Below are 25,252 nucleotides of genomic sequence, written 5' to 3'. Positions count from 1 at the left end.
AAGTAACATGAAAATAGATGATGGTAAAAGTTAAAGAAAGGAAAATAAAGGAAAAGAGGAGTGAGCTTGGTGGTGTAGGCAGGAGGGATGCCAGGGTGGGAGGTATCCCTGTGCTCTTCGATGTGTATATATGAATTATACGAAGTGTTTCACCTAAGAAAATAGAAAGCTGGTCAATTACCATAACTAACATTCACTACCATAAACAAAGCAGGCTACTGGAGTATATTAGCCTTAGAATTTGGAATTTCAGGTAATAAATATTATTTGGAATGATATGATTTATTTTATTTTAATTTTCTTTTTTGACAGGCAGAGTGGACAGTGAGAATGAGAGACAGAAAGGTCATCCTTTTTTGATTGGTTCACCCCCAATGGCAGCTGAGGCTGGGGAGCTGCAGCCGGCACACCATGCTGATCTGAAGGCAGGAGCCAGGAGCTTCTCCTGGTCTCCCATGCGGGTGCAGGGGCCCAGACACTTGGGCCATCCTCCACTGCCTTTCTGGGCCACAGCAGAGAGCTGGACTGGAAGAGGAATAACCAGGACAGAATCCGGTGCCTGACCGGGACTAGAACCCCGGGTGCTACCGCCACAGGTGGAGGATTAGCCTAGGGAGCCGGGGCGCTGGCCCGGATGATGCATTTTATCCTCCTCTGTACTAAGAAATGAAGGGAAGAATCCATCCCAAACAACTAATGCCTTATCCCCAGGTGTCACTTATGCTGCATTTTATTTTTCTTGAGTGATACCCGTAGAACAAATTCTGAAAAGAAACCCACCTGCACGCCAGCTGTGCTTCTCCTGTCTGTCTGCAGGGACTCAGGTGGGTGGATGCTGCAGAAAGAACACTGGAGAGAAGGAGGCTCCCGGGACAACAGAGGCAAGGCAGTGAGGGAGGAGGGATTCCAGGCTGGCTTTTATCTGCCTAGGAGGCAGGGTCACACCCATCATCCAATCAGATGTTCACTAATCCAGTCAGACTTGATGGGCTTACCTCTGGGAACAATGCCCTCTCTGTTGTTTCCCGATTAATTAGTTGCCTTCATAATATTTCTACTTGGTAATAAAGACCAAACCTTTGCATTTAAACTTCACTCTGCACTGTGCCATTTCCCACTCTGTTCAGTTGCCTCCTTCATCCATGAGGAAAGGAGGTGCTGCCGTTCTGGAACAGTCCCTGGCAGCGGGTGATCTCACTCCAAAGGTGGCCCTCAGTTTCTGCTTCCAAGTGGAAGGGTGCACCAAAGACTGTCTACTGCAGCAGACCGTGCTATGAGTTAAGGAGCCCGAGAAGTCTTTGGATTTCTGTATTAGAAATCTCAGGAACGGGCACTGTGCTTAGGCTCAGAAGGAGATCCTGGCTCTAGGCTTTGGATCCGCCAAGCTCCAGCCATTGTGGCCACTTGGGGAGTGAACGGGCAGTTTGTGTGTGTGTGTTTGTGTGTGTGTGTGTGTGTGTACATGCAAATTGTTGAGATGCTTACTTAGTACAGAGTTAGTCATCTGTGTCCAAATTTAATTGAAAATAGGTCTTTTTTTTTTTTTTTTCATTTGACAGACAGACAGTGAGAGACAGAGAGAAAGGTCTTCCTTCCGTTGGTTCACTCCTCAAATGGCCGCTAAGGTCGGTGCTGTGCTGATCCAAAGCCAGGAGCCAGGTACTTCTTCCTGGTATCCCATGCGGGTGCAGGGGCCCAAACACTTGGGCCTTCCTCCACTGCCCTCCTGAGCCACAGCAGAGAGTTGGACTGCAAGAGGAGCAACTGGGACTAGAACCCAGTGTCCCTATGGGGTGCCGGCACCGCAGGCGGAGATTGAACCAAGTGAGCTGTGGCGCTGTCCCCAAAGTAGGTCTTAATGTGATATCAGACAGGAGAGGGGAGATGTAGGAGGAGAAGGGGAGGAAGTGTGGGCGGTACGGCGGATATAGTGGGAAGAATCACTCTACTCCTAACGTTGTTTATGAAATTTGTATTCATTACATAAAAGGTTACTTTAGGGAATAAATCAATAGTTTTAAAACTAAAAAACATAAAGTATGCCTCTATAAGGATTTACAAAAAAAAAAAAAAACTATTTTCAGCCATCAGTCTTTCCAGCATTCTTCTTTGTTTTCCTTTGAGAAATGCATGGCACATATGAGCACATCATGGCAACCAAGTTCCACAGTAGGCAGATTCAGCCTTCTCCTAACAACTGCATATTTCTCCAGGTGTTGTAATAAAGCAGTTAAGTCCCTGAGGCTAAGGGAATGAGACCACACCCTAGGGCCCCTCCCTAATCCTCTTAAAGGGCTAGCAGTTGATTGGTGGAACTTGTACTGGGTAAAGGGTGTGGTGGGCAGTGTGTACTACAAAGGATGGGTGAGATGAAACAGGTGATCATTTCTTTACAATCTCATCTAGAGACGGAAGCATCTTGCTGCCAAGGTGGGAAGCCCTGTGACAGTGGCTCCTGGAGACATGATGGCCGCTTCTCCTCTTCAGGAAGTTGAGTTGAACTTCAATGTCTTTCAAAAACTCAGACATTCACATTCTTTCTTTTTTTTTTTTTTAAATTTTTTGACAGGCATTCTAACTCATATGGGGATGATGCTCATTCTGGTGTTTGTCTCCCAGGGAAATCACCACCCTCACCTCAGAAAGAGCTCCCGCTGCAAAGTGATTTGGCTTCGGGGGCGACCCATCTGGCTCCCAGTGGAGGAGCTTCTCTGAGCTGCAGCTGGAAGAGACCTTATGGCATTGGGGCCGGTCTGCAGAATACGGGCAACACCTGCTACCTGAATGCAGCCCTGCAGTGTCTCACGTATACCCCACCCCTCGCCAACTATATGCTGTCCCAGGTGCATTCTCAAACTGGATTTCTGCATCCTATGTGCTGTGGAACTCACTTTCTTTGGGCCCTCCACAGCCCTGTCAAGTGCTGGCTGCTGGTTTTCACACAGACAGGCTGGAAGGTGCCCACAAATTTCTGATGTTCGCTCTGGATGTCCTGAAGGCAGCAGGTCTGCCTGGGCTCACGGACGGGGTGGGTCCCCAAGAGGACCAATCTGCATCCCAGCAGATAGTGGGAGGACACTGGAGGTCTCAAATCCAATGTCTCCAGTGCCAAGGCATTTCAGAAACCTTGGACCCTTACCTGGAGATCGCGTTGGATATCAAGACAGCCGACAGTGTGGAGCAAGCTTTGCAGCACTTGGTGCAACCTGAAGAGCTGGCTGGAGAAAACGCCTATCACTGTGCTACCTGCCTACAGAAGACAGCTGCTTCCAAGACACTCACCTTGCAATCGGCTGGCAAGGTGCTTCTCTTTGTATTGAAATGGTTTTCTGATTTCACCGGTGAGAAACTTGGAGGACAAGTGCACTATCCCGAGTGCCTGGACATGAGACCTTACATGTCTCAGCAGAATGGGAGGCCACTGGACTATGTTCTCTATGCGGTTCTCGTCCACGTTGGCTTGAGGTGTCAATCAGGACACTACTTCTGCTATGTCAAAGCTGGCAATGGCCACTGGTATAAAATGGATGATGCTAATGCAACTGCTTGTGACATCACTTCTGTCCTGGATCAAAGTGCCTGTGTGTTATTTTACGTCCACAAGAGTGGATTTGGAGAAACAAATGGGAATGTGTCTTCATGCAGGGAACAATCACTACAGTGAGGCTGAAGACAGACATGGCCATACATCAGGAGAGCTTGAAAGGCATTCCAATATTAAAGCTGTAGAGTCAGAGGAGCACTTGGAGCAAACAACTCAGAAAATCACCTTAGATCTATGGCAACCCTTTCAATACCAGAACTGACCAAAGTGTACATCCAAGCTCAGGACAGTGGAGCCCACACTGCCTTGCAATGTGATCTGAATTCACCAGTCAAGATCTCCAGGGGGGATGAGGAAGCACCATCCTGACCAGGAAAGGGCCCTGCTGCACGGGGCAGCTGGGCACATCACTGAGCAGCTTACCATGAATCCAGGCAACCTCCCTTGTCTGGGAGGAAGGAGCAGACCTGCTAAGAGGGAGAACAAACAAGGAAAGAGGCCTCTGTTGCTGTTCCAGTGATTTTAGTACAAATGTACTTCACGAGTATGTGGTTGGGTTACACTGCACATATTAAGTGTGTGCATTTTTTAAAGATCGTATGTGTTTACTTAAAAGTCAGCGGTATAGAGAGTTTGAGGCAGAGAGAGTGAGAGAAAGTGAGGTCTTCCATCCAATGCTTCACTCCTCAGATGGCTGCAGTGGCTGGAGGTGCACTGCTCTGAAACCAGGAACCATGGATTTCTTCCAGGTCTCCCACACAGCTGCAGGGGCCCAAGTCCTTGCGCCCTCTTCTACTGCTTCCCCAGGCCATAGCAGAGAGCTGGTTCAGAAGTGGAGCAGCTGGGACTCGAACAGCTGTCCATATGGGATGCCAGCATTGCTGGTGGCATGTTTACCTACTACACCACAGCGCCAACCCTGTTAAGTGTGTGTATTGCAAGTGTAATATGTTTTTACATATCAATTGTTGTAGAAGTGAATGGTAATCCTACATTTGAATAAAATTTATTCTCCTTATACATTTACAAGTGATGAGAGACTGTGTTTTGTGTATGGCAGTGATCCATTTAGTTGTGAGCTTTAAGTGTGTCTCTAAGCACTTGTTGTAAATTCACAGAATTCTGCTTACTGATGGAATTCTGCTGAAGGTGAGAAAATAGGGGAATAATGGCTTCCTTCTTGTTTGGCTACAAATATAGAACAACGTCTCATGTTTTTCTGACCATCATGTCTCATTGAGGGCTTTGTGATAGTTTTCTCTAAATTGATAGTGCAGGGGCTCCTCATGGCCCTCTCCCTTACCACAGTTCATTGCCTCAGGTTGTCACAGTCCCTGGGAGGATGGTTTTAACCAGGATGAGCTTCTTGAAATTAACCATTGTCTTCAGGCATCAACAGCATTGTGTGATTGTCTCCATGGTACTGAACAGGAGCCCTTAATCCTCCAGAATGGCCAGTTTGCCTAAGGAAATTCTGGGTCAGAGACTGATCTTGGCCTCCAGAAAAGGATACTGTGGGCATAAAAACTACTGCAAGCACCTATAGGTTTGTCTCAATCAATTTAAAGGCAGGAACCCACAATAGATTCATTTGAGTTGCTAGGACAGCATTAGGACCCTTTGAACCAGATCGAGGCTGCGATGGAATGCAGGGAGACTCCCACCACTTACATGACCCAAACCATTTGAGCCCTTCAAAAAGTCTGCAAACATTTCCAGCAAGCCTGTGTCTCCCTCCTGCTGGTCAGACTGACTGGATGTCCCACATCCCCAAGAAAGATACACAGCTCCTGGGCAGAGGTAAAGCAACCCAGATTTCAGGCTGCTTGGAGAATGGGAAGAGCTTATGCAAATGAGAGGATAATACATATGTCTTTGAGATTACAGAGAAGTTAGACTGCAAGCCCCTTTCCTGTCTGGCTGCATGGTCAAGCAGGTTAAGATACTGACTGCCACGCTGGCAACCATTCTGGGCATCTGTTCGAGTCTTGGCTTTTCTAGTTAGTTGGCAGGCTCTGGCTCCTCACTGGATCCCAGGGCATTGTGGGCTGGTCCTTAAGCTCCCCTGTTCCCTTCTCCAGTCCCCTGCATTATCAAAATCTCATTCCAGTCCCCAGATCAGGGTGAGTGTCAGTGGGACTGAACTGCCTCTTCTGCCTGCAGGTTAACAGTGTCAGACACTTGGGGCATAAACTGCTGAGTGCTCAGATCTCTTACGTGGGAGGTCGAGAAGCACCCTTCCCAATGCCCTGAGATTGAGATCAGCTGAACTCCATGTGCATCTGCTGAGCCCCCTGATTCCAGCACAAGCATTTCCACCTCATCACATTAGACAGGGTCAGTGAGGGCCAGGATCAGACCAGGAACACTGCAGGTTCCTCAGGAAAGATGGGTTATCTCCAGCGTAACTGCAAGGTGAAAAGCAGAGGCTGGCTTTGCAGAACGTGCACTTTCACACCCCAACCTCAGGACCCAGTCTCCATTTCTAATTCCCACTTACACATCCATCCCCCCACAAAGTCACGTTGGAAGTGAGGAAGACAGAGCAGCAGGACTGAGAAGTGAGGAAGGAGGAAGGAAACCTCCCTGAGTTGGAGAGGGACATTCACTGACACTTGGCTACGCATGCAGGATCAAACTCCCAATTCAGGGCCGCAGTGCTGTCCATTGAGGGGAACCCAAGTGACCTCCATGGCAGATGCCCATGCAGAAGACAGGGCAGAGGCACTGCAGACTGCGGGAGGCTGTGAGCGATAGCACAAGGTCACTGTCCAGATTCCGCTGAGAAAAGGTCAGAAGACCTAAGTCCTCCTGAGGAGAGGACACAGTATTTAAGTTCAGAGAACTGTGTTCCCAGAACAAGGAGTTTTGCACAGGAAGAAGGAATTCTAGGTAGCTCTGGAGGGTTTTGTTTTATTTTGATTTTACTTTTTTAAGATGTCTTCAATCCGCAGATTGCAGTCAAGTTTACAGTGTCTGCAGCTTGGCCTGGACTCCTGTGTCTTGGACCCTGTTCTCACCACCACACTGATTTCAGAACAACTCTCTTCTTAAAACACCATCAAGTCTCCTGTCAGAGAGGACCCTGAGCACTGGGGACTGAGGTCAGGGTGTATGGGGTGGAGAATCTGGAAGGAGAAAGTGAAGCTTGCTTTTAGCAATCTTACCCCTAGACCTCATTGGTCCGATGCCCAACCATGCACATAGGGCACCAACCCATGCCTGCTCCTCACAGAACAAGGATCCACCCCAGGGACATTCTCTCTCAGAATCTGCTACACTGCAGTTTCAGATTGCATCCTGCATGTGCATACAAATGTTGGACAAAACCCTGTCCTCTCCGGTCCACGATCCTCAGTGACAACCTGTTATTTTCACTACTTCTGGCCACTGTAACTGTACCCATCAGGCAAGCTCAGTGTTCACTACTTCTGTGTTCAGACTTTGTAGCAATAAAGCATTCTTCCACCAAATGTGCATTGTGCTCTACCTGCCCTTGCTAGTAGCACCATGTTCACCTCTTCCTTCCTGACTTGAATGTAAATTACTCACCACCATGGATATAGTAGAATTAAATGGCATAATAAAGTGAGGCTCCCAGCACAATTGTGTGTATTTCTGCAGCATGAAACAACATATAAGCAAATGCAATTTATGTTAATGAAGGACTACATGTTCCTCCCCAAAGAATTCTGTATTTAAAAAATGATCCCATCATGCACAACAAATAAGGGAATTTCTGATTAAATTATGAAGCACATCCTTGATGTTTTTCTTTTTATTTTTTTAAGAAAGCTTTTATTTAATGAATACAAATTTCATAGGTATAGCTTTAGGAATATAGCAGTTCTTTCCTCCATACCCGCTCTCCCACCCCACACTCCCGGCCAACCTCCTATTCTCTCTCCCATCCCATTCTTCAATAAGATTTGTTTTTAGTTAATTTTATATAAAAAAGACCAACTCTATACTAAGTAAAGATTTCAATGGTTTGCACTCACACAGATATACAAGGTAGCAAGTATTGCATGAAAGCAAGTTTTACAGTTAATTTTCACAGTACAACTCATTAAGGACAGAGGTCCTACATGGGGAGTAAGTGCATAGTGACTCCTGTTGTTAACAATTGACACTCTTATTAATGAAGTCAGTAATCACTCAAGGCTGTTAACATAAGCTGTTAAGGCTATGGAAGCCTTATGAGTCCACAAACTCTGTCAGTATTTAGTCAGGGCCATAAGCAAAGTGAAAGTTCTCTCCTCTCTTCAGAGAAAAGTACATCCTTCTTTGATGCCCCCTTCTTTTCACTGGGGTTTCACTCACAGAGGTCTCCATGTTGATTGTTTTTGCCACAGTGTCTAGGCTTTCCATGCCTGAAATGCCCTCATGGGCTTTTAAGCCAGATATGAACACCTTAAGGGCTGATTCTGCAGTCAGAATGCTGTTTAGGACGTTTGTCATTCTATGAGTCTGCTGTGTGGACTGCTTCCAATGTTGGAAGATTCTCTACTTTTTAATTCTACCTATTGTTATTACAAGACACTTGGACCTATTTATGTGATCTATTTGATACTTAATCTTATCTATATGACCAATTCCACATTTATTATGGTTACTTTATGACATAAGATGGGATTACTACCATGCAGCTTAATGGCATTTGGAGTCCCATGGCAAATTTTTAGCTTTACCCTTAAGGGTAAGTCCGTGGGACTGTGTGCCAAACTGTACATCTCCTCCCTCTCTTATTCCCACTATTTTTTTTACTAGGATCTATTTTCAATTGGATTTATACATCTATGAATAATTCTATATGAAGTTAAGAGTTCGACCAATGGTATTAAGTAGAAAAAGAAACTAATAAAATAAGCTAATAAACTGTTCCTCAACAGTCAAGACAAGGGCTGCTCAAGTCATCACCGCTCATAGTGTCAATGCCACTTCTACAAATTTCCTTTTAAGTTCTCTGTTAGTTGTCACAGATCAGGGAGAACATAAGGTATTTGTTCCTGTGGACTGTCTTATTTCACTAAGTATGATATTTTCTAGATTCATCCAGTTTGTTGCAAATGACCAATTTATTTTATCTCTGTGTAGTATTCCATTCTTTATCCAGTCTTCTGTTGACAGGCTTTTAGATTGATCCCATGTCTTAGCTATTGTGAATTGAGCTGCAATAAACATTGAGGTGCAGAATAACACTTTAATTTGCTGATGTCATTTCCCTTGGGTAAATGCTAATGAGTGGGATAGCTGGGTCATATGGTAGGACTATATTCAGATTTCTGAGGCATCTCCAAACTGTCTTTCGTAATGGTTTTACCAGTTTGCATTCCAACCAAGAGTTAATTTGTGTTCCTTTTCCCCCACATCCTTGCCAGCATTTATGTTTTTTGTTGATCTCTCTAGGAAAGCCATTCTAACTGGGATGAGGTGAAATCTCACTGCAGTTTTGATTTGCATTTCCTTGATGGCTAGTGATCCTAAACATTTTTTCAGGTGTCTGTTGGTCATTTGGATTTCCTCTTTTGAAAAATGTCAGTTTAAGTCCTTGCCCATCTCTTAACTGGGTTGTTAGTTTTGTTCTTGTGGAATTTCTTAATCTGTTTGTAGATTCTGGTTACTAATCCTTTATCAGTTGCACATTTTGCAAATAATTCCTCCCATTCTGTCAGTTGCCTCTTCACTTTCCTAACTGTTTCTTTTGCTGTACAGAAACTTCTCAGTTTGAAGTAATCCCATTTGCTAATTTTGGCTTTGGCTGCCTGTGCCTCTGGGGTCTTTTCCAAGAAGTCTTTGCCTGTGCAAATTTCTTGTAGGGTTTCCCCAATGTTCCCTGGTAATTTAATGGTGTTGTGTCATGGATTTAGGTCTTTAATCCATTTTGCGTGGATTTTTGTGTAAGGTGTAAGGTGGGGGTCTTGTTTCATACTTCTGCATGTGGAAATCCAGTTTTCCCCAGTACCATTTGTTGAAGAGATTGTCCTTGCTCCAGGGACTGGTTTTAGCTCCTTGATAAAATATAAGTTGGTTGTAGATGCTTAGAATGATTTCTGGTGATTCTATTCTGTTCCATTGGTCTATCCAACCATCTGTTTTTGTACCAGTACCAGGCTGTTTTGATTATAACTGCCTTGTAGTATGTCTTGAAATCTGGTAATCTGATGCCTCTGGCTTTGTTTTTGTTGTATAAGATTGCTTTAGCTATTTGAGTTATCCTGTGCCTCCATATGAATTTCAGCATCATTTTTTTCTAGATCTAAGAAGAATGTTTTTGGTATTTTCATAGGTATCATATTGAATCTGTAAATTGCTTTTGGAAGAATGGACATTTTGATGATATTGATACATCCAATCCATGGATGTGCAAGAGTTTTCTATTTTTTTTGTATCTTCTTCTATTTCTTTCTTTCTTTAATGTTTTGCAATTCTCATCTTAAAGATCTTTGACATCCTTGGTTAAATTTCTTCCAAGGCATTTGATTGTTTTTGTAGCTATTGTAAATGGGATTGATCTTAGAAGTAGCATTGTATGTAGATTTTTTTTAACAGGCAGAGTTAGACAGTGAGAGAGAGACAGAGAGAAAGGTCTTCCTTTCCGTTGGTTCACTCCCCAAATGGCCACTATGGCTGGCGTGTTGCGCGGATCTGAAGCCAGGAACCAGGTGCTTCCTCCTGATCTCTCATAAGGATGCAGGGCCCAAGCACTTGGGCCATCCTCCACTGTCTTCCCAGGCCACAGCAGAGAGCTGGACTGGAAGAGGAGCAACCGGGACAGAACCAGCGTCCCAACCGGGACTAGAATCCATAGCATCAGTGTTGCAGGCAGAGGATTAACCTAGTGAGCTGAGGCACTGGCCTGTCTGTAGATTTTTGTGTATTGACTTTATATCCTGCTAATTTACCAAACTCTTCTATGAGTTCCAGTAGTCTCTTAGTGGAGTCTTTTGGATCCCCTATATGTAGAATGATGTCATCTGCAAATAGGGATAGTTTGACTTCCTGCTTCCCAATCTGTAGCCCTTTGATTTCTTTTTTTCTTCTTTCCCTGTTGGCTCTGGCTAAAACTTCCAGGACTATATTGAATAGCAATGGTGAGAATGGGCATCCCTGTTTGGTACTAGATCTCAGTACCAACATTTCCATATTCAATATAACACTGGCATGGGTTTGTCATAAATCACATTGATTGTGTTGAGGAATATTCCTTGTGGAGAATAGAGAGGCCAGGAGGAGGAAAGCACAAGGATGTCCCACATTGATGTGCACCTGGGACCTCACAGACACGTGCTTGTCAGTGACCATGACGTCTTTACTGGGAACAGGAAGACAGGCTTGGGAAGAAGGCAATCTTCTTGATGTGTGTTTTGGAGTGGCACAGAAGCATAGCATCAGGGATATGCTATGGTTGTCCCAGGGCAGACTGTGTATCTGCTGAACTTTGCTCATATCTACGTTTCTGCTCTCACCTACAAATGTGCATGGTGATTGGCACACTTACAAATGTGCATGGTGGTTGGCATCAGCACCTCAGCACCTGGCAGCTGCAATAGGGAGCCCAGGTTGCTTGCAGAACTTTCTGTCTCTTCACTTTCCCAGTACCCTTTCGAAGCTGTATTTTATAGACAGTAACAGGTTCCTGGCATTTTAGATTTAATCAGGAGCACATGTCACAAAGTAAAGTTTTAGTATTTTTGTTTGTTCTACTTAATACCATTGGTTGAGCTATCTAATTAACACACAATTATTCTTAGGTGTTTAAAGTTAATTGAAAAGTGATCCCTGTTAAATATAAGAGTGGGAATAAGAGAGGGAGGGGATGTACAATTTGGGACATGCTCAAGCTGACTTGCCCAAAATGGTGGAATTAGAAATGTGCCTGGGAATCCCAATCCAATCCCATCAAGGTTGCATGTACCAATGCCACCTCACTAGTCCAAGTGATCAATTTCAGGTCACAATAGACCATGAAGATAGGTCTAAGAGTCAAAGGGATCACACAAACAGGACTAGTGTCTGCTAATACTAACTGATAGAATTAAAAAGTGAGAGAACGATCCAACATGGGAAGCGGGATACACAGCAGACTCATAGAATGGCAGTTGTCCTAAACAGCACTCTGGCCTCGGAATCAGCCCTAAGGCATTCGGATCTGGCTGAAGAGCCCATGAGAGTATTTTAGGAATGGAAAGCCAAGCCACTCCGGGGGAAAAAAAAAGAGGACCAAAATGAAAGATCTCTGTGAGTGAGATCCCAGTGGAAAGAATGGGCCAACAGAGAAGGAGGTACCTTTCTCTGAAGGGAGGAGAGAACTTCCACTTTGACTATGGCCTTGTCGAAATAAGATCAAAGAAGCGAGCTCAGGGGGCTTCCATGGCCTTGGCAACTCATGACTAGAACCTGGGAAAATTGCTGACGCCTTAAACAAGAGTGGCAATTTGTTAAGTCAACAATAGGAGTCACTGTGCACTTACTCCCCATGTAGGATCTCTGTCCTTAATGTGTAGTTCAATGTGAATTAATGATATGACTAGTGCTCAAACAGTATTTGGCACTTTGTGTGCTGTGTGGGTGCAAACTGATGAAATCTTTACTTAATATATACTAAATCGATCTTCTGTATATAAAGATAATTGAAAATGAATCTTGATGTGAATGGAATTGGAGAGGGAGTGGGAGATGGGAGGGTTGCGGGTGGGAGGGACGTTATTGGGGGGGAAGCCATTGTAATCCACAAACTGTACTTTGGAAGTTTAAATCTACTAAATAAAAGTTAAAAAAAAAAGTAAAGTGGAGGAATGGTGAGGGTGCATTTTGTGTCTGAAAATGTATGGAATGAGTGTTTACTAGACATTGCTAGTATTTATGAATAAGAATTTATCTCAGTATGATCCTCCTGTGATTTTTTATCCTCATTGTTAATCATCTGTTCTAATCTGAGCTAATATTTCAGTGGAGCTGGATCACCCATAACATTAAGAGGGATATAATTAACTAGAATATTTACAACAGAATTTCAACACTTTGGATTAGAGGAAGGTGGTTTTTCATGAACATTAACTGGTAAGAATTTCTCAGCCTTACACTTGGGGAATGTCTTTGGGAGTGGAGCTCATCTGAATGTAGACTGACGGAAGACAAAATAGAGGTCAGTAGAGAGAGCAGAACCAGATTGGGGCTTTCTGATCACTTTCTGCCTGAAGCCAGAGTTCAACTCAGTTCAGCCTCGAATTTGGCACCAGAGTTTTATTTAGAAGAGTTTTGGGACTTGTACTTTAGGAGTCTGGAGTAACACACACCTGAGCATCAAAGGAGCACACACTTAACAGCATTCATTACAAGCACTTTACTAGGATAGGAAAGGATGGGGAAGGCTCAGTAGTCAAAACATGTTCACTTGAGGTTTCAAGGCAAATAAGGAACTTGCTTTTTTTTCTGCTTTTCATGCTTAGCGGCGGCAGCAGAGTGGGTGGATTCTTCCACGGATTCTGCAGAACCCAGCACGACGTTCCAGAGGCAAACAGAGGGCTCGTCTGCACGCACAGACCACACCTGCCTTTACACCTGCGGACAGAGGGGGCCCATCAAGCATTGAACATGGGAGTCATACAGGGTGGCAAGGGTACGCTGCAGAAGCTACTCATGTGGTGAGTAGGCTCATTAGGTTGGCTGCTGTAGAGCTGCCAGCACAGACAATAAATAGCCACAGCAAGGGCTGGTCCCACAGAACCCGAGACTCATTCTCAGTCTTCACTCCTGTGTGCTCTGGCCCCATCACACACGCATCTGAGCACAGCCTTGCTCCTGCCTCCAGATTCTAAACCTCCTCTTATAGACTGTATTCAATATGCTCCTCTCCAAGAATTCTGCACATTTAGATACAGACAAATCAGTAATGAGTCTGTCCATGTTTAAACCTAGAGAATACCACACACATCTCTCACATTCAGGAGTCTTTGCAGAACGTGCCAGATTCATTGGGCTTGCCATGCTCACTTAGCAGTTGAGAAATTGTGGGTCTGGGAGGTTATGTGGAATCATCTCCGTTGCTCTCCCAGGCTGTCCCAGGGCCCGTGTCCCGCTCCTCCCCTGAGTCTGTGCAGCTCTGCCGTGCTGCATCTCTCACCTAAAGCTTCAAGAGCGGAGCTCTCATGCTCTTTAACGTAGATGGCCACGTCCTGATCCTCTGCCTGTGGGGGCTGCTGGTCTACGACTTCATCGATGCTCACTGAAATGTGCTCAGCCTGGGCCTGCAGGGCCACCAGGAGAATGGCAGCAAGCAGAGCGAGGGTCCTCATGGCTGGGAGGCACCTGGAGGAGGGGAGAGCAGGATTCCAAGTGAGTGGGGGTGAGCAACCTAGGGACAGGTGTAAAGTATTTGCAATCCACACCTCTGATGAAAGTTCACATGCAAAGTACAGAACTAATTTAAAGAACTCAATAGCCAAAAGCATACAACCTGGTAGGAAAATCACAAAGATCCTGAATGGACATTTTATCAAAACACACACACACACACGCACACACACACACACACACACACCTCTTGAAGAAACTTCTGTTGTCTCAAGTAAAATATGTATGTTTGGACAAACTTCTTGAGATTCTCTATTAGCCCACCTGGCGGCTCCTGTCTCCAGCACCCACCAGAGGCCCACACAGTGGAGCACAACAGGGCCTCTGCATGCTTGAGTTCCACCACTAAAAGCCTTACCTTGAGGGGTCAGGTTGATGCTGGGCTGCAATGACAAAACCTTCACCACATAGGGTGAGTGTCAATAGCTTTTCAGTACTTACAGATCCTCAGGCTATGCGGGATGAGCAGAGAAGGGCAGACAGAAGTCCTCTGACCCAGGCCTCCTGGAGCAACTGACACCACACACATGCAGCACAGGACTTCTCCTATTTAAGGATCTCCAGGGGCAAGAAGTCCTAATTTAGCTAGACTACTTCCTGTTGGGCAATCAAACAGTTCTTGGGTAGGGACAGTTGGCTGGGGGAGGACAGGACTCTTCAGAGAACTTCACATCTGCCTTGCTCAGCCTTGCCCAGGCCCAGGCAGCAATGACTATGGTTTCTCCAGCACTCTTAGTAGGGCTGACCCGTGGTGCCTAAGCCATTTCCCAGGTTGAATCTCTTGGAGCAAGGGAGTTTTAATGTATGCTGGAAACCCTGGACCTGCACTTTATAGGACATTCCTTGTTTAGGAGACTAGGGTGAAAATACCAGTGCACACCCAGAGCATTTGAATGAGTTCTCCATCAGCCTCCCCAGGACCTGGGGTCAACCCAGGAAAGTGAATCAAATGTGCTCTGTATCGGAGTATGTTGAAGAACTACTCAGTAGACTGTGTACTACCTCCAGATGTGTAGCTACATGGCAATAGCTTTACTGGATTCTCTCTGAGTTATGGATGTGCAGACAGCATGCAGCACCCTAGAGGAGGCAAGCACCTCCTGCTTAAAAAAGAGATGGGTCAGGTCTGGGCTAAAAAGTTTTCTAGGATCATCTGGGCCAAGGTCCAAGAGATTACTGCATGATACTTTATGTCTCCTGTACCAGGCTGTCAGTGTGACAGCTCAAAGACCTGGTATCCACACCAACACAAGACGACTGACCTGTATCCAACATGACTGGGATGAACACGTGTGCCTGGGACCTGGGATGCACAGGCTTCATCTCATGAGGCCGACCCTTTGTTATCTGGAGGACAAATCCTAGGGCAACCAGTGCACTTTTCACAATGTGCCACATTTCACTTTCTAGTTCCGCCTCACCGTGAACTGAGTAGCACAGGTTTTGGGAAAACGAGGAATGAATGGATGGTGACAAGGCAATGGTGCATTGTGCACTAGCCCACAGTCAATGTGGTCACCAGGATGGTCACGCCATCTTCTGCACAAAGACAGAGACTCAGGATGGCTCTGGTCTTTATGGATTTGGGAGGTATCATCTGTGAAGGATTGGGAGCAACTGTATGAGAAACAAAGTGTCCACCTCCAAGCCAAGGAGATGTGAGGTGTCTCAAGGCTTGTAACAGTGGTGGCTGTGCCAAATCTCTGGGGCAGGACCTCATCCTATGGGGACAGTGAGTCCATGTTTGGTGAACTAATCAATTTCAGCACTAGCAGAAGTGGGCACAGTCTCAGTCCAGCAAATGGGCAAATTGAGGTATTTGTTTGGAACAAGAGGCAGGTGTTGGTGTTAGGATCTAGGGATTTAGTGGTCACCTGTAGAGACCTGGAGGCTGCTTGAGAAGATACTAGAAGTGGTGGTGTGAGCACATGGGGAAAGTCCGTGGTTGTGTTAACCTCCAGTGGGCAACAGAAGCTGTAGTGGGCACAGCATCTTTGCCCACAGCACACATTGCAACCGTCAGGTTTTCTCCACCAGATAGGAGACAGGGAGTTTTTGGGGAAGGAAGTCCACAGTTTTGCAAAACTCACAGGGAAGGCTCACAAACTGACTTGTTCTTGTGGTTCCCTTGCAGTGGGATTAGAGCTAACTCTGCTACAAGTAAGGTGACTGGGGATCTCAGCAAAGTGCCAATCTCTGGGTCATCTGTGAGGGATGCAGAGAGCATGAGCTAAGGGAGGCAGCACTGCCAGGGACAGGGGTTCTGTGAATGAGTTTTGGGCTTGCCAATGTCTGTCTGGTTGGCAATAGCAAGGGTATGCTTGTAGTGAGTGTAAGATTCATTGATGTCTCTGGTTTTGGTGAAACAACAATTTTCCTTAATGAACTTTTGGACTGGAGTTCCATGGTGAGTTGGTTTCATCTACACCAACACTCTTGTGGGTTAAGCTGGTGGCATCCAAGTGGGTTCCAGTTTATCAGAGGGCTACTCATTCTGTGCTGTGGGGTCTGAGCATTCCAATGACTTAGAATAGTCTGCGAGATCCATTCATTGGAGGGCAGAATCTCTCCCATTGATGCTGTGTGGAGGAAGGTAAAGTGTGTTGTTTTAAGCCAGTATGTTTTGTGTTGGTTAATTACACACCTGTAAGTGCCCCTGGTATTTTCACAATATTGGAGAAGCTTTAAAATATTTCTTTTTTGTATGTAAATTTCAGCTTCTCCATAATATTCATGAAATGGGGCAGAACTTCTCATTTTATTTCTGAAGTACAACAAATGTCACTGCACATTGAGGGTACATATGTTACTGGAGGGTAGGTGAGAATGATGAACTACCTTCTACCTGTGCTTAGTTCAAATTCCAAATACAAATGGCCAAAAAATATATGAAAAATGCTCAGCATTGTTATCCATCAGGGAAATGCAAATCAAAACCACAATGAGGTTTCACCTGACCCCCATCAGAATGGCTAAAATCCCAAACTCAGAATAACAAACGCAGGTGAGCAAGTGGAGAAAGGGGAGCATTCATACACTGTTGGTGGGAATGTAAGTTAGTACAGCCACTGTGGGAAAGAGTGGCGATTTCTTAATCAAAACGTGAAATTATTAACTGTTTAAATAATTATCAACCATAAAATGCTCCCTCAATTTCACATTTCATGAAAGTGAAGTAAGCATATTTTTAGTTTCTCTGGAGTCCATAATATATGATGTAATTTTGTTTCCCTTTGGAGAATGCAAAAGTAAAGCAATAGTTTTTGAAGGATTACCCTGTGGGGCAAAGAGCTTAGCTCTGCATAGGTTGTTTTTTTTTCAGGTTATTGGGATTTTCTCCAGCATTAACATGATAGTGAAAACAACATGAGGCTGACTGATGTAGGCTTGGCACTTATCAGGGAAGATGAGACAGTGTGTAGGAAAAAGAACAAAAGATTCTTCTGTTTAATTATTTAAGTGATACGGGTCTGAATTTGAAGGCTTAAGAGACAGATCTGGATAATTAAATGGGAACAAGTGGTTGAAGAGAACAGAGGCTTGAAGATGTTGAATAATGGAGTTTAGAGGGCAGCTGAGTGGCAAAGCTTGAAGGATAAGAGGGCTTAGTGTAGGGTGCTGCAATATGGACTTCTAATTTGAGAGTATATCCAAGTCCTAAGAATCTTAAGAAGAAGGGAGGACCTTAACAGGGAGGGTCACTCAGGAATGAGCCAGGGGGCCGGCATTGAGGGAGTTATGGACCTCAGACCTGTTCTTGCTGCTATAGGCAGATATGTTGGAGCAACGTTACCTCCACAATCAAAGGCTGATCTTTGGAGCAGAAATTTTTGTGACACTAGGGAAATATGCTAGAAATATGAAATCTCCAATCTCACTCAGATATGCTGAATAACAATCTTGGTGGGATGGGTTGCAGTGAGTGTGTTCTACTGAAACTTCTGATCTAGAAGACACTTGACTGTTCATGGACCACATGATCCAGGGCAGAGTCTTCTTCTCCCAGGGCCTCAGAAAAGTGATGGCATAAGGTTTTTCCTGAATCCCACTGCTGATATGTACACAGAATGAAAGAATTCTGGAACTCTCTATGGCCACTTCTGAAGGTACTCTTTAACTGCACTCATTAGTGCACTAATGGCTGCATTTCATATTTACTTGAAATTTTATTTGAATTTGCCCAAATGTGAGGTGATATTATAACCCCCATGAAAGTTTCTGCTTAACCTTGTCCCCCACAGCTAACATTCTGCATTCCATTGTGACCTACAGTTATGACCTGGCTCCATTTACTCATGGAGAAGACAGTAACACTGTCACGAGGAAATTTTCCCCTATGAGTATTTCCTAGATACTCTGAGCTTTCTATGAGGGAAATATCTTTTCATGTATTTGAACATCTTGGACTAAAGGATTAATCTGGCTTTATATGGTTTACCTTACCAGACTGCTCTGAATGGAATAGAAGAGAGGATATAACACTCATGGCCACTGATCACTACCAAGGCACAGGGAGAAGGGGAAGGCTCACCAGTGTTTCACTGTAACATGAACTATTCATTGACCCCAGCAATCTGATGGAACAAGCAGTGCACATGGGAATTCTAGGTTAGTAGAACCTCCAAGTGTGTGGAGGACAACTAGGGAGTTTCATGGTTTCCCTCTCTCCCTCCTCTCCTTTCCCTGCCCCATACTCACATACTTGCAGGGACTGAAGTCCAAGCCCTGGTGTGAAGGGCTCAATGCTCTCGGATCCTGTTTTGCATGAACAAGTGAAACACAAGATCAGTACAACCCCTCACGTTAGCCATCAGGCCTTGCAGTCCCTGAGGAGTTAATGACTTCCAAGATGATCTGCAGTAATGAGGATCTTAAACTCGGGTCACTCTCTTTCTCTTATTAACATCACCCCCATCCCCATGTCTAAGCCCTCACAGGAGCAAACACTCAGAGTTTCTGTGGGAATGCTGTCTTTTCAGGCCAAGAGTGCACCCTCTCTGTGTGTTCTCAATTCAAGACAGACCAGGGAGTCCACCATATTTGAGCAGACTACTCTACAGTAACACGTCATGGCCAGCAGGTGGCTCACCTGCTCTGAAGAATCAAATTCGCTGAGCGGCTCCTCTGATCCAGAGGTGCAGCTATTACAGAATTATTCCCAAAGCTGGTGTTCTAAGGAAAAACGAAAGTTATCCACAAAAGATGTTTGAACTTTTCAGGTTACAATGCTTTGAGTTTATCAAAACAGCACAATCTCGTGTTATCATTTCAGCATTCAGGTAATGTAGGAGACTATTTATTTTTACTAAAATCAAATTAATAACTTGAAAGTGATTTAACAAGAACCATAAAGTGAAACAGTTTGTGAGCATTCACATGTATCATTGCAAGTGTAAACACGTGTGATGAGATTTGACAACTGGACAGTGAGCAAACCCATCAATTTTTATCTGTCGGGTTTGAGCTTAAGTTTGTACTCAGATTAATAACAGAAGTTTTCTAACTTTCCATATCTTAGCAGAGTTTCCTTTTCCTGACCAGGGAAACCAGATCCAGGGCCTTGCACTAAGGAGATCAGGGGACAGAGAAGGGATCCTCTCTAGGTGGAGGTGGGAGTGAGGATGGAGGTTACTAGGGCAGGATCAGAGCAGGTCCTCTTGGTGAGGAAGCGGGGGAGGAGGGCAGCCAGAGTGAGACTGAAACTCTGGGATCTGGGGACTCCCAAGACTGCCACGCTTGGGCTGAGGGTGCAGGCCCCTCTCAGGTGGGCAGGGCCTCTCTGAGCTGACCTCGGACAGCTAGTGAGGACCTCAGTCTCCAGTGTCTCTTCCTTCAGGTGCACCTCTGGCTTCTTTGGTTCTCTTTAGAAGTGTATTCAGCTTCCTAGATCTGGAGAAATTTCTAAATGAAAGAATTACAAGCAATTAAACCTGAATTATATATATAGGAAGTAGTAGTTATTTTAGGTAGTATCTTATGTTTTATTAATATTGAATTACATATCCAACACGTAATTGAATATCATATTTTTATTAACACATGACCTCTATTTATATATTTATATTGTGCCTATGAACTAATATAGAAATATAAAAACTACACACAATTATATATGGTATACAATATGAATATTAATATATATATTATGAGGTAATTTAACATATGAGATATATAAGTAACCAATTTTTAACATTATTATCAGTATTTCAATTTGCATTGTGCATATATTTTTTCCTCTTTTTTAAAGATGTATTTTATTTATTTGAAAGACAGAGTTACAGGGAGAGGTAGAGACAGAGAGAGAGGTCTTCCATGCGCTGGTTTACTTTCCAGATGGTCACAATGGCTGGAGCTGTGCTGATCTGAACCCATGAGCCAGGATCCAGGAGCCAAGAGCTTCTTCCAGATCTCCCGTGTGGATGCAGGGGCCTGAGGACTTGGACCATCTTCTACTGCTTTCCCAGGCCATAGCAGAGAGCTGGATCAGGAGAGGAACAGCCGGGACTAGAACCAGTGCCCTTATGGGATGCTGGTGCTTCAGGCCAGGGCGTTAACCCACTGTGCCGCAGCGCTGGCCCCTGTGCATATATTTTTCTAATAAAATTACCAAAGAAATTTATATGAAATATACAGTATCTCCTTGCCACGAATGGCTCCATTTCCACCAGTCTGCATACTACATCCAAAGGTTTTAGGAACCAGGGGCTCAGAGCAGTCTTCATGAGGCAGGATGCTTAGGAGTGGAGCTGCCTCCTTGCCTCACAGTCCTGGTTCCTGTGGGCAGGAGCACCATTGCCACTGATGTCCAACACACAGCCCCAGCACTGGCCCATATCTCTGAATGACCAGAAAACCTGGCCCAGAGCCACCCAGCAGGAATTAATCTCCCTTCTTTGGGCCAGATCTCTGACATGGCTGTGCACACCAGTGCAGATGAGGGTACAATCAGGGCCCCCACGAGTGGGATGGATTGCTGTCCAAGAAAGGCCCAGTATGCTGCTTGTCCTCAGCCACCATCAGTATCTGCCACAGCTCATCATGGACTCTCCAGCCTGCCTAGCTGTGAGAAATGAATTTGTGTAGTTTAAATTTCATGGTATATGGTATTTTTGTGATACTGCCCAAAAAATTAAGATGTCTAGACTGTGACATTTATTTAGAAAAGTAAAGAGAAAAATGGGATGATGATCACCACCATTTGTGTCAAGGTGAGCTTTTGCCAAGACCCCAGGAACTGGGTGATAGAGCCAGATGCACTGAGTTTTGGGCGGATGCTCTGCAATCAAGTCAGAGAGACCAGATGATGGTTTAGGACAATAGAGAGAACTGATTAAAGACAGCAAAACTTCAAATCAGTGGCAGTTAGAGGAACTCAAGACAGGCTTCCTGGACCTCACTACAAATCCCAGTGTTTGAGATTCACCAGCTACACAAGGAGGAAGAACTGGTTCATTTCTGGGACAGAACCACAGACTGACTCTGACCTCTCTGAGGAATCTGGATTGTGAATTCATCCCCAGCCACAGAGTGTCTCCCAGGGCTGCAGGAATCCTGTGCTGGCTTCTCACACACACATGTTCCATCTGGGGCTGTGACACACCCCAGGCTCAAGGGGGAGTGGGCATGGAGAAGACCAGCTCCCTTCTCCTGGGGTCTCAGCATGTGTTGTTGGTGCTACTTATCACACCGGTGTATCGGCGCAGCAGAGTGTTTTAGTCAAGAATGATGACTGAATGATACACTATAAAATGTGCCTTTCTGTGCAAACTGTAGTCTTTCCATCACTCATAGACTTCTTGAGATAATAAGAAGGGTGCTGCTAACATATTCTTTTCCCAAGCATGTAGTGCAGAATCACAAATAGGAAGTCCTAGATAAAGAGTAAATACAATAATTCTGGGGCTCAGTGTAGGATTCCTCCAAAGGACTTTGTGGTCACATCCTGATGGGTGTTTTTCAGAAATGATGCATTAGTGTCTGAAGGTTAGTGAGTTTCTTGTGGAGAAAAGAGAGGCCAGGAGGAGGAAAGGACAAGGATGTCCCACACTGATGTTCACTTGGGGCTTCACAGACACGTGCTTGTCAGTGACCATGACTTCTTGGGATGGAACAGAAGACAGGTTGGGAAGAAGGCAGTCTTCTTCATGCATTCTTGGAGTGGCATGGAGGTGTAGCAGCAGGGATGTGCTGTGGCTGTTCCAGGGCAGACTGTGCATCCTCTGAACTTTGCTCAGATCTGCATTTTCGCCCTAACTTACAGATGTGCATGGTGTTTGGCATCAGAACCTCAGAAACCGGTGACTACAACAGGAACCCCAGGTTGCTTACAGAACTCTCTGTCTCTTTAATTTCCTGGGTGTCCTTTTGAAGCTGTATTTTATCGAAAGTAATTGGTTCCCATCATCTTAAATTTAATTAGGAGCCCATGTCACAAAGCGCAGTGAAGGAATGGTGAGTGTGCATTCTGTGTATGAAAGGTAGCATTTACTAGAAGGAGTGGAAAATATAGACACAAATTGATCACAGTGTGATGCTCCCGTGCTATTTTTCTCCTCATGGCCAATAACCTGTTCTAATCAGTGGAGCTGAATCATCAAAGACATTAAAAGTCATATAATTAACCAGAATCTTTTCAGTATAACTACGACAGTTTGAGTTAGAGGATGGTGGTTTTTCATGAACATAAACTGGTAAGAATTGCTAAGCCTTACACTTGGGGAATGTCTTTGGGAGTGGAGCTCATCTGAATGTAGACTGACGGAAGACAAAATAGAGGTCAGTAGAGAGAGCAGAACCAGATTGGGGCTTTCTGATCACTTTCTGCCTGAAGCCAGAGTTCAACTCAGTTCAGCCTCGAATTTGGCACCAGAGTTTTACTTAGAAGAGTTTTGGGACTTGCACTTTAGGAGTCTGGAATAACACACACCTGAGCATCAAAGGAGCACACACTTAACAGCATTCATTACAAGCACTTTACTAGGATAGGAAAGGATGGGGAAGGCTCAGTAGTCAAAACATGTTCACTTGAGGTTTCAAGGCAAATAAGGAACTTGCTTTTTTTTCTGCTTTTCATGCTTAGCGGCGGCAGCAGAGTGGGTGGATTCTTCCACGGATTCTGCAGAACCCAGCACGACGTTCCCGAGGCAAACAGAGGGCTCGTCTGCACGCACAGACCACACCTGCCTTTACACCTGTGGACAGAGGGGGCCCATCAAGCATTGAACATGGGAGTCATACAGGGTGGCAAGGGTACGCTACAGAAGCTACTCATGTGGTGAGTAGGCTCATTAGGTTGGCTGCTGTAGAGCTGCCAGCACAGACAATAAATAGCCACAGCAAGGGCTGGTCCCACAGAACCCGAGACTCATTCTCAGTGTCTTCACTTCTGTGTGCTCTGGCCCCATCACACACGCATCTGAGCACAGCCTTGCTCCTGCCTCCAGATTCTAAACCTCCTCTTATAGACTGTATTCAATATGCTCCTCTCCAAGAATTCTGCACATTTAGATACAGACAAATCAGTAATGAGTCTGTCCATGTTTAAACCTAGAGAATACCACACACATCTCTCACATTCAGGAGTCTTTGCAGAACGTGCCAGATTCATTGGGCTTGCCATGCTCACTTTGCAGTTGAGAAATTGTGGGTCTGGGAGGTTATGTGGAATCATCTCAGTTGCTCTCCCAGGCTGTCCCAGGGCCCGTGTCCCGCTCCTCCCCTGAGTCTGTGCAGCTCTGCCGTGCTGCATCTCTCACCTAAAGCTTCAAGAGCGGAGCTCTCATGCTCTTTAACGTAGATGGCCACGTCCTGATCCTCTGCCTGTGGGGGCTGCTGGTCTACGACTTCATCGATGCTCACTGAAACGTGCTCAGCCTGGGCCTGCAGGGCCACCAGGAGAATGGCAGCAAGCAGAGCGAGGGTCCTCATGGCTGGGAGGCACCTGGAGGAGGGGAGAGCAGGATTCCAAGTGAGTGGGGGTGAGCAACCTAGGGACAGGTGTAAAGTATTTGCAATCCACACCTCTGATGAAAGTTAACATGCAAAGTACAGAACTAATTTAAAGAACTCAATAGCCAAAAGCATACAACCTGGTAGGAAAATCACAAAGATCCTGAATGGACATTCTGTGAAATAAAAGATCTCTTGAAGAAGCTGCTGTTGTGTCCACTGGGCAAGTAAAATATGTATGTTTGGACAAACTTCTTGAGATTCTCTATTAGCCCACCTGGCGGCTCCTGTCTCCAGCACCCACCAGAGGCCCACAGTAGGAGAACAGCACGGGCTCTACAGGCTTGGGTTCCACCACTGTAAGCCTTACCTTGAGGGGTCAGGTTGATGCTGGGCTGCAATGACAAAACCATCACCACCACAGAGTACTTACAGGCTGTATGGAATGAGCAGAGAGGGGCAGGCAGCAGTCCTCTGACCCAGGCCTCCCGGAGCAGCAGGCACCACACACATGCAGCATAGGACTTCTCCTATTTAAGGATCTCCTGGGGCGAGATGTCCTAATTTTACAGAACTACTTCCTGTTGGGCAATCAAACAACTCTGGGACAAGGACAGTTGGGCAGTTTATGTGAAGGTGCGGTAGGACAGGGCTCAGCAGAGAACTTCACATCTGCCTTGGTCAGCCTTGCCCAGGCCCAGGCAGCAATGACTATGGTTTCTCCAGCACTCTTAGTAGGGCTGACCCGTGGTGCCTAAGCCATTTCCCAGGCTGAATCTCTTGGAGTAAGGGAGTTTTAATGTATGCTGGAAACCCTGGACCTGCACTTTACAGTATATACCCTGTTAAGGAGACCAGGGTGAAAATACCAGTGCACACCCAGAGCATTTGAATGAGTTCTCCATCAGCCTCCCCAGGACCTGGGGTCAACCCAGGAAAGTGAATCAAATGTGCTCTGTATCGGAGTATGTTGAAGAACTACTCAGTAGACTGTGTACTAACTCCAGATGTGTAGCTACATGGCAATAGCTTTACTGGATTCTCTCTGAGTTATTGATATGCAAACATCATGCAGAACCCTGGAAGAGGCAATCCTCTCCTTGCTTGAAAAAGAGATGGGTCAGGTCTGGGCTAAAAAGTTTTCTAGGATCATCTGGGCCAAGGTCCAAGAGATCACTGCATGATACTTTATGTGTCCTGTACCAGGCTGTCAGTGTGACAGCTCAAAGACCTGGTATCCACACCAACACAAGCTGACTAAACTGTATCCAACATGACTGGGATGAGCACATGTGCCTGGGACCTGGGATGCACAGGCTTCATCTCATGAGGCCCACCCGTTATTGTCTAGAAGACCAGTGCACTTTTCCGAATGTGCCACATTTCACTTTGTAGTTCCTCCTC

At 45.3% G+C, this 25,252-nt stretch overlaps 3 protein-coding genes across 3 annotated transcripts; 1 reads left to right on the top strand and 2 right to left on the bottom strand.

Moving 5' to 3' along the window:
- The first annotated feature begins 2,360 nt into the window (after positions 1-2,360).
- LOC100354322 (ubiquitin carboxyl-terminal hydrolase 17-like protein 6) lies at positions 2,361-3,664 on the top strand. The gene is made up of 3 exons (XM_070047152.1): positions 2,361-2,430; positions 2,620-2,843; positions 2,999-3,664. The coding sequence occupies exons 1-3, from the start codon at positions 2,361-2,363 to the stop codon at positions 3,662-3,664; spliced, it is 960 nt and encodes a 319-aa protein (XP_069903253.1).
- A 9,211-nt stretch (positions 3,665-12,875) lies between these two features.
- On the bottom strand, positions 12,876-14,404 carry MCP2 (macrophage cationic peptide 2). The gene is made up of 3 exons (NM_001171013.2): positions 14,342-14,404; positions 13,671-13,855; positions 12,876-13,108 (listed from the first exon to the last, which is right to left on the bottom strand). Exons 2-3 carry the CDS (start codon positions 13,840-13,842, stop codon positions 12,993-12,995), a joined length of 288 nt encoding a protein of 95 aa, NP_001164484.1. The 5' UTR covers positions 13,843-13,855; positions 14,342-14,404; the 3' UTR covers positions 12,876-12,992.
- Positions 14,405-22,858: 8,454 nt separating this feature from the next.
- On the bottom strand, positions 22,859-24,355 carry MCP-1 (macrophage cationic peptide 1). Its single transcript, NM_001171015.2, has 3 exons — positions 24,282-24,355; positions 23,656-23,840; positions 22,859-23,091 (listed from the first exon to the last, which is right to left on the bottom strand). The coding sequence occupies exons 2-3, from the start codon at positions 23,825-23,827 to the stop codon at positions 22,976-22,978; spliced, it is 288 nt and encodes a 95-aa protein (NP_001164486.1). The 5' UTR covers positions 23,828-23,840; positions 24,282-24,355; the 3' UTR covers positions 22,859-22,975.
- Positions 24,356-25,252: the final 897 nt, after the last annotated feature.

The sequence above is a fragment of the Oryctolagus cuniculus genome, chromosome 8 (genome assembly GCF_964237555.1).
Source record: "Oryctolagus cuniculus chromosome 8, mOryCun1.1, whole genome shotgun sequence".
Classification (NCBI taxonomy): domain Eukaryota; kingdom Metazoa; phylum Chordata; class Mammalia; order Lagomorpha; family Leporidae; genus Oryctolagus; species Oryctolagus cuniculus.
Note: the sequence above shows the minus strand (reverse complement) of the source record. Positions and strands in the feature narration are given on the sequence as shown.

What these genes read in the sequence shown, in the direction of transcription:
- MCP-1 (NM_001171015.2), bottom strand. Translation starts at nt 23,827, where the DNA reads ATGAGGACCCTCGCTCTGCTTGCTGCCATTCTCCTGGTGGCCCTGCAG. An exon ending in CTCCGCTCTTGAAGCTTTAG is followed by an intron (nt 23,092 to 23,655) that starts GTGAGAGATGCA and finishes CTCTGTCCACAG; the next exon opens with GTGTAAAGGCAGGTGTGGTC.
- MCP2 (NM_001171013.2), bottom strand. Translation starts at nt 13,842, where the DNA reads ATGAGGACCCTCGCTCTGCTTGCTGCCATTCTCCTGGTGGCCCTGCAG. An exon ending in CTCCGCTCTTGAAGCTTTAG is followed by an intron (nt 13,109 to 13,670) that starts GTGAGAGATGCA and finishes CTCTGTCCGCAG; the next exon opens with GTGTAAAGGCAGGTGTGGTC.
- LOC100354322 (XM_070047152.1), top strand. Translation starts at nt 2,361, where the DNA reads ATGGGTGAGATGAAACAGGTGATCATTTCTTTACAATCTCATCTAGAG. An exon ending in GGAAGCATCTTGCTGCCAAG is followed by an intron (nt 2,431 to 2,619) that starts GTGGGAAGCCCT and finishes TTTGTCTCCCAG; the next exon opens with GGAAATCACCACCCTCACCT. An exon ending in CCAACTATATGCTGTCCCAG is followed by an intron (nt 2,844 to 2,998) that starts GTGCATTCTCAA and finishes GATGTCCTGAAG; the next exon opens with GCAGCAGGTCTGCCTGGGCT.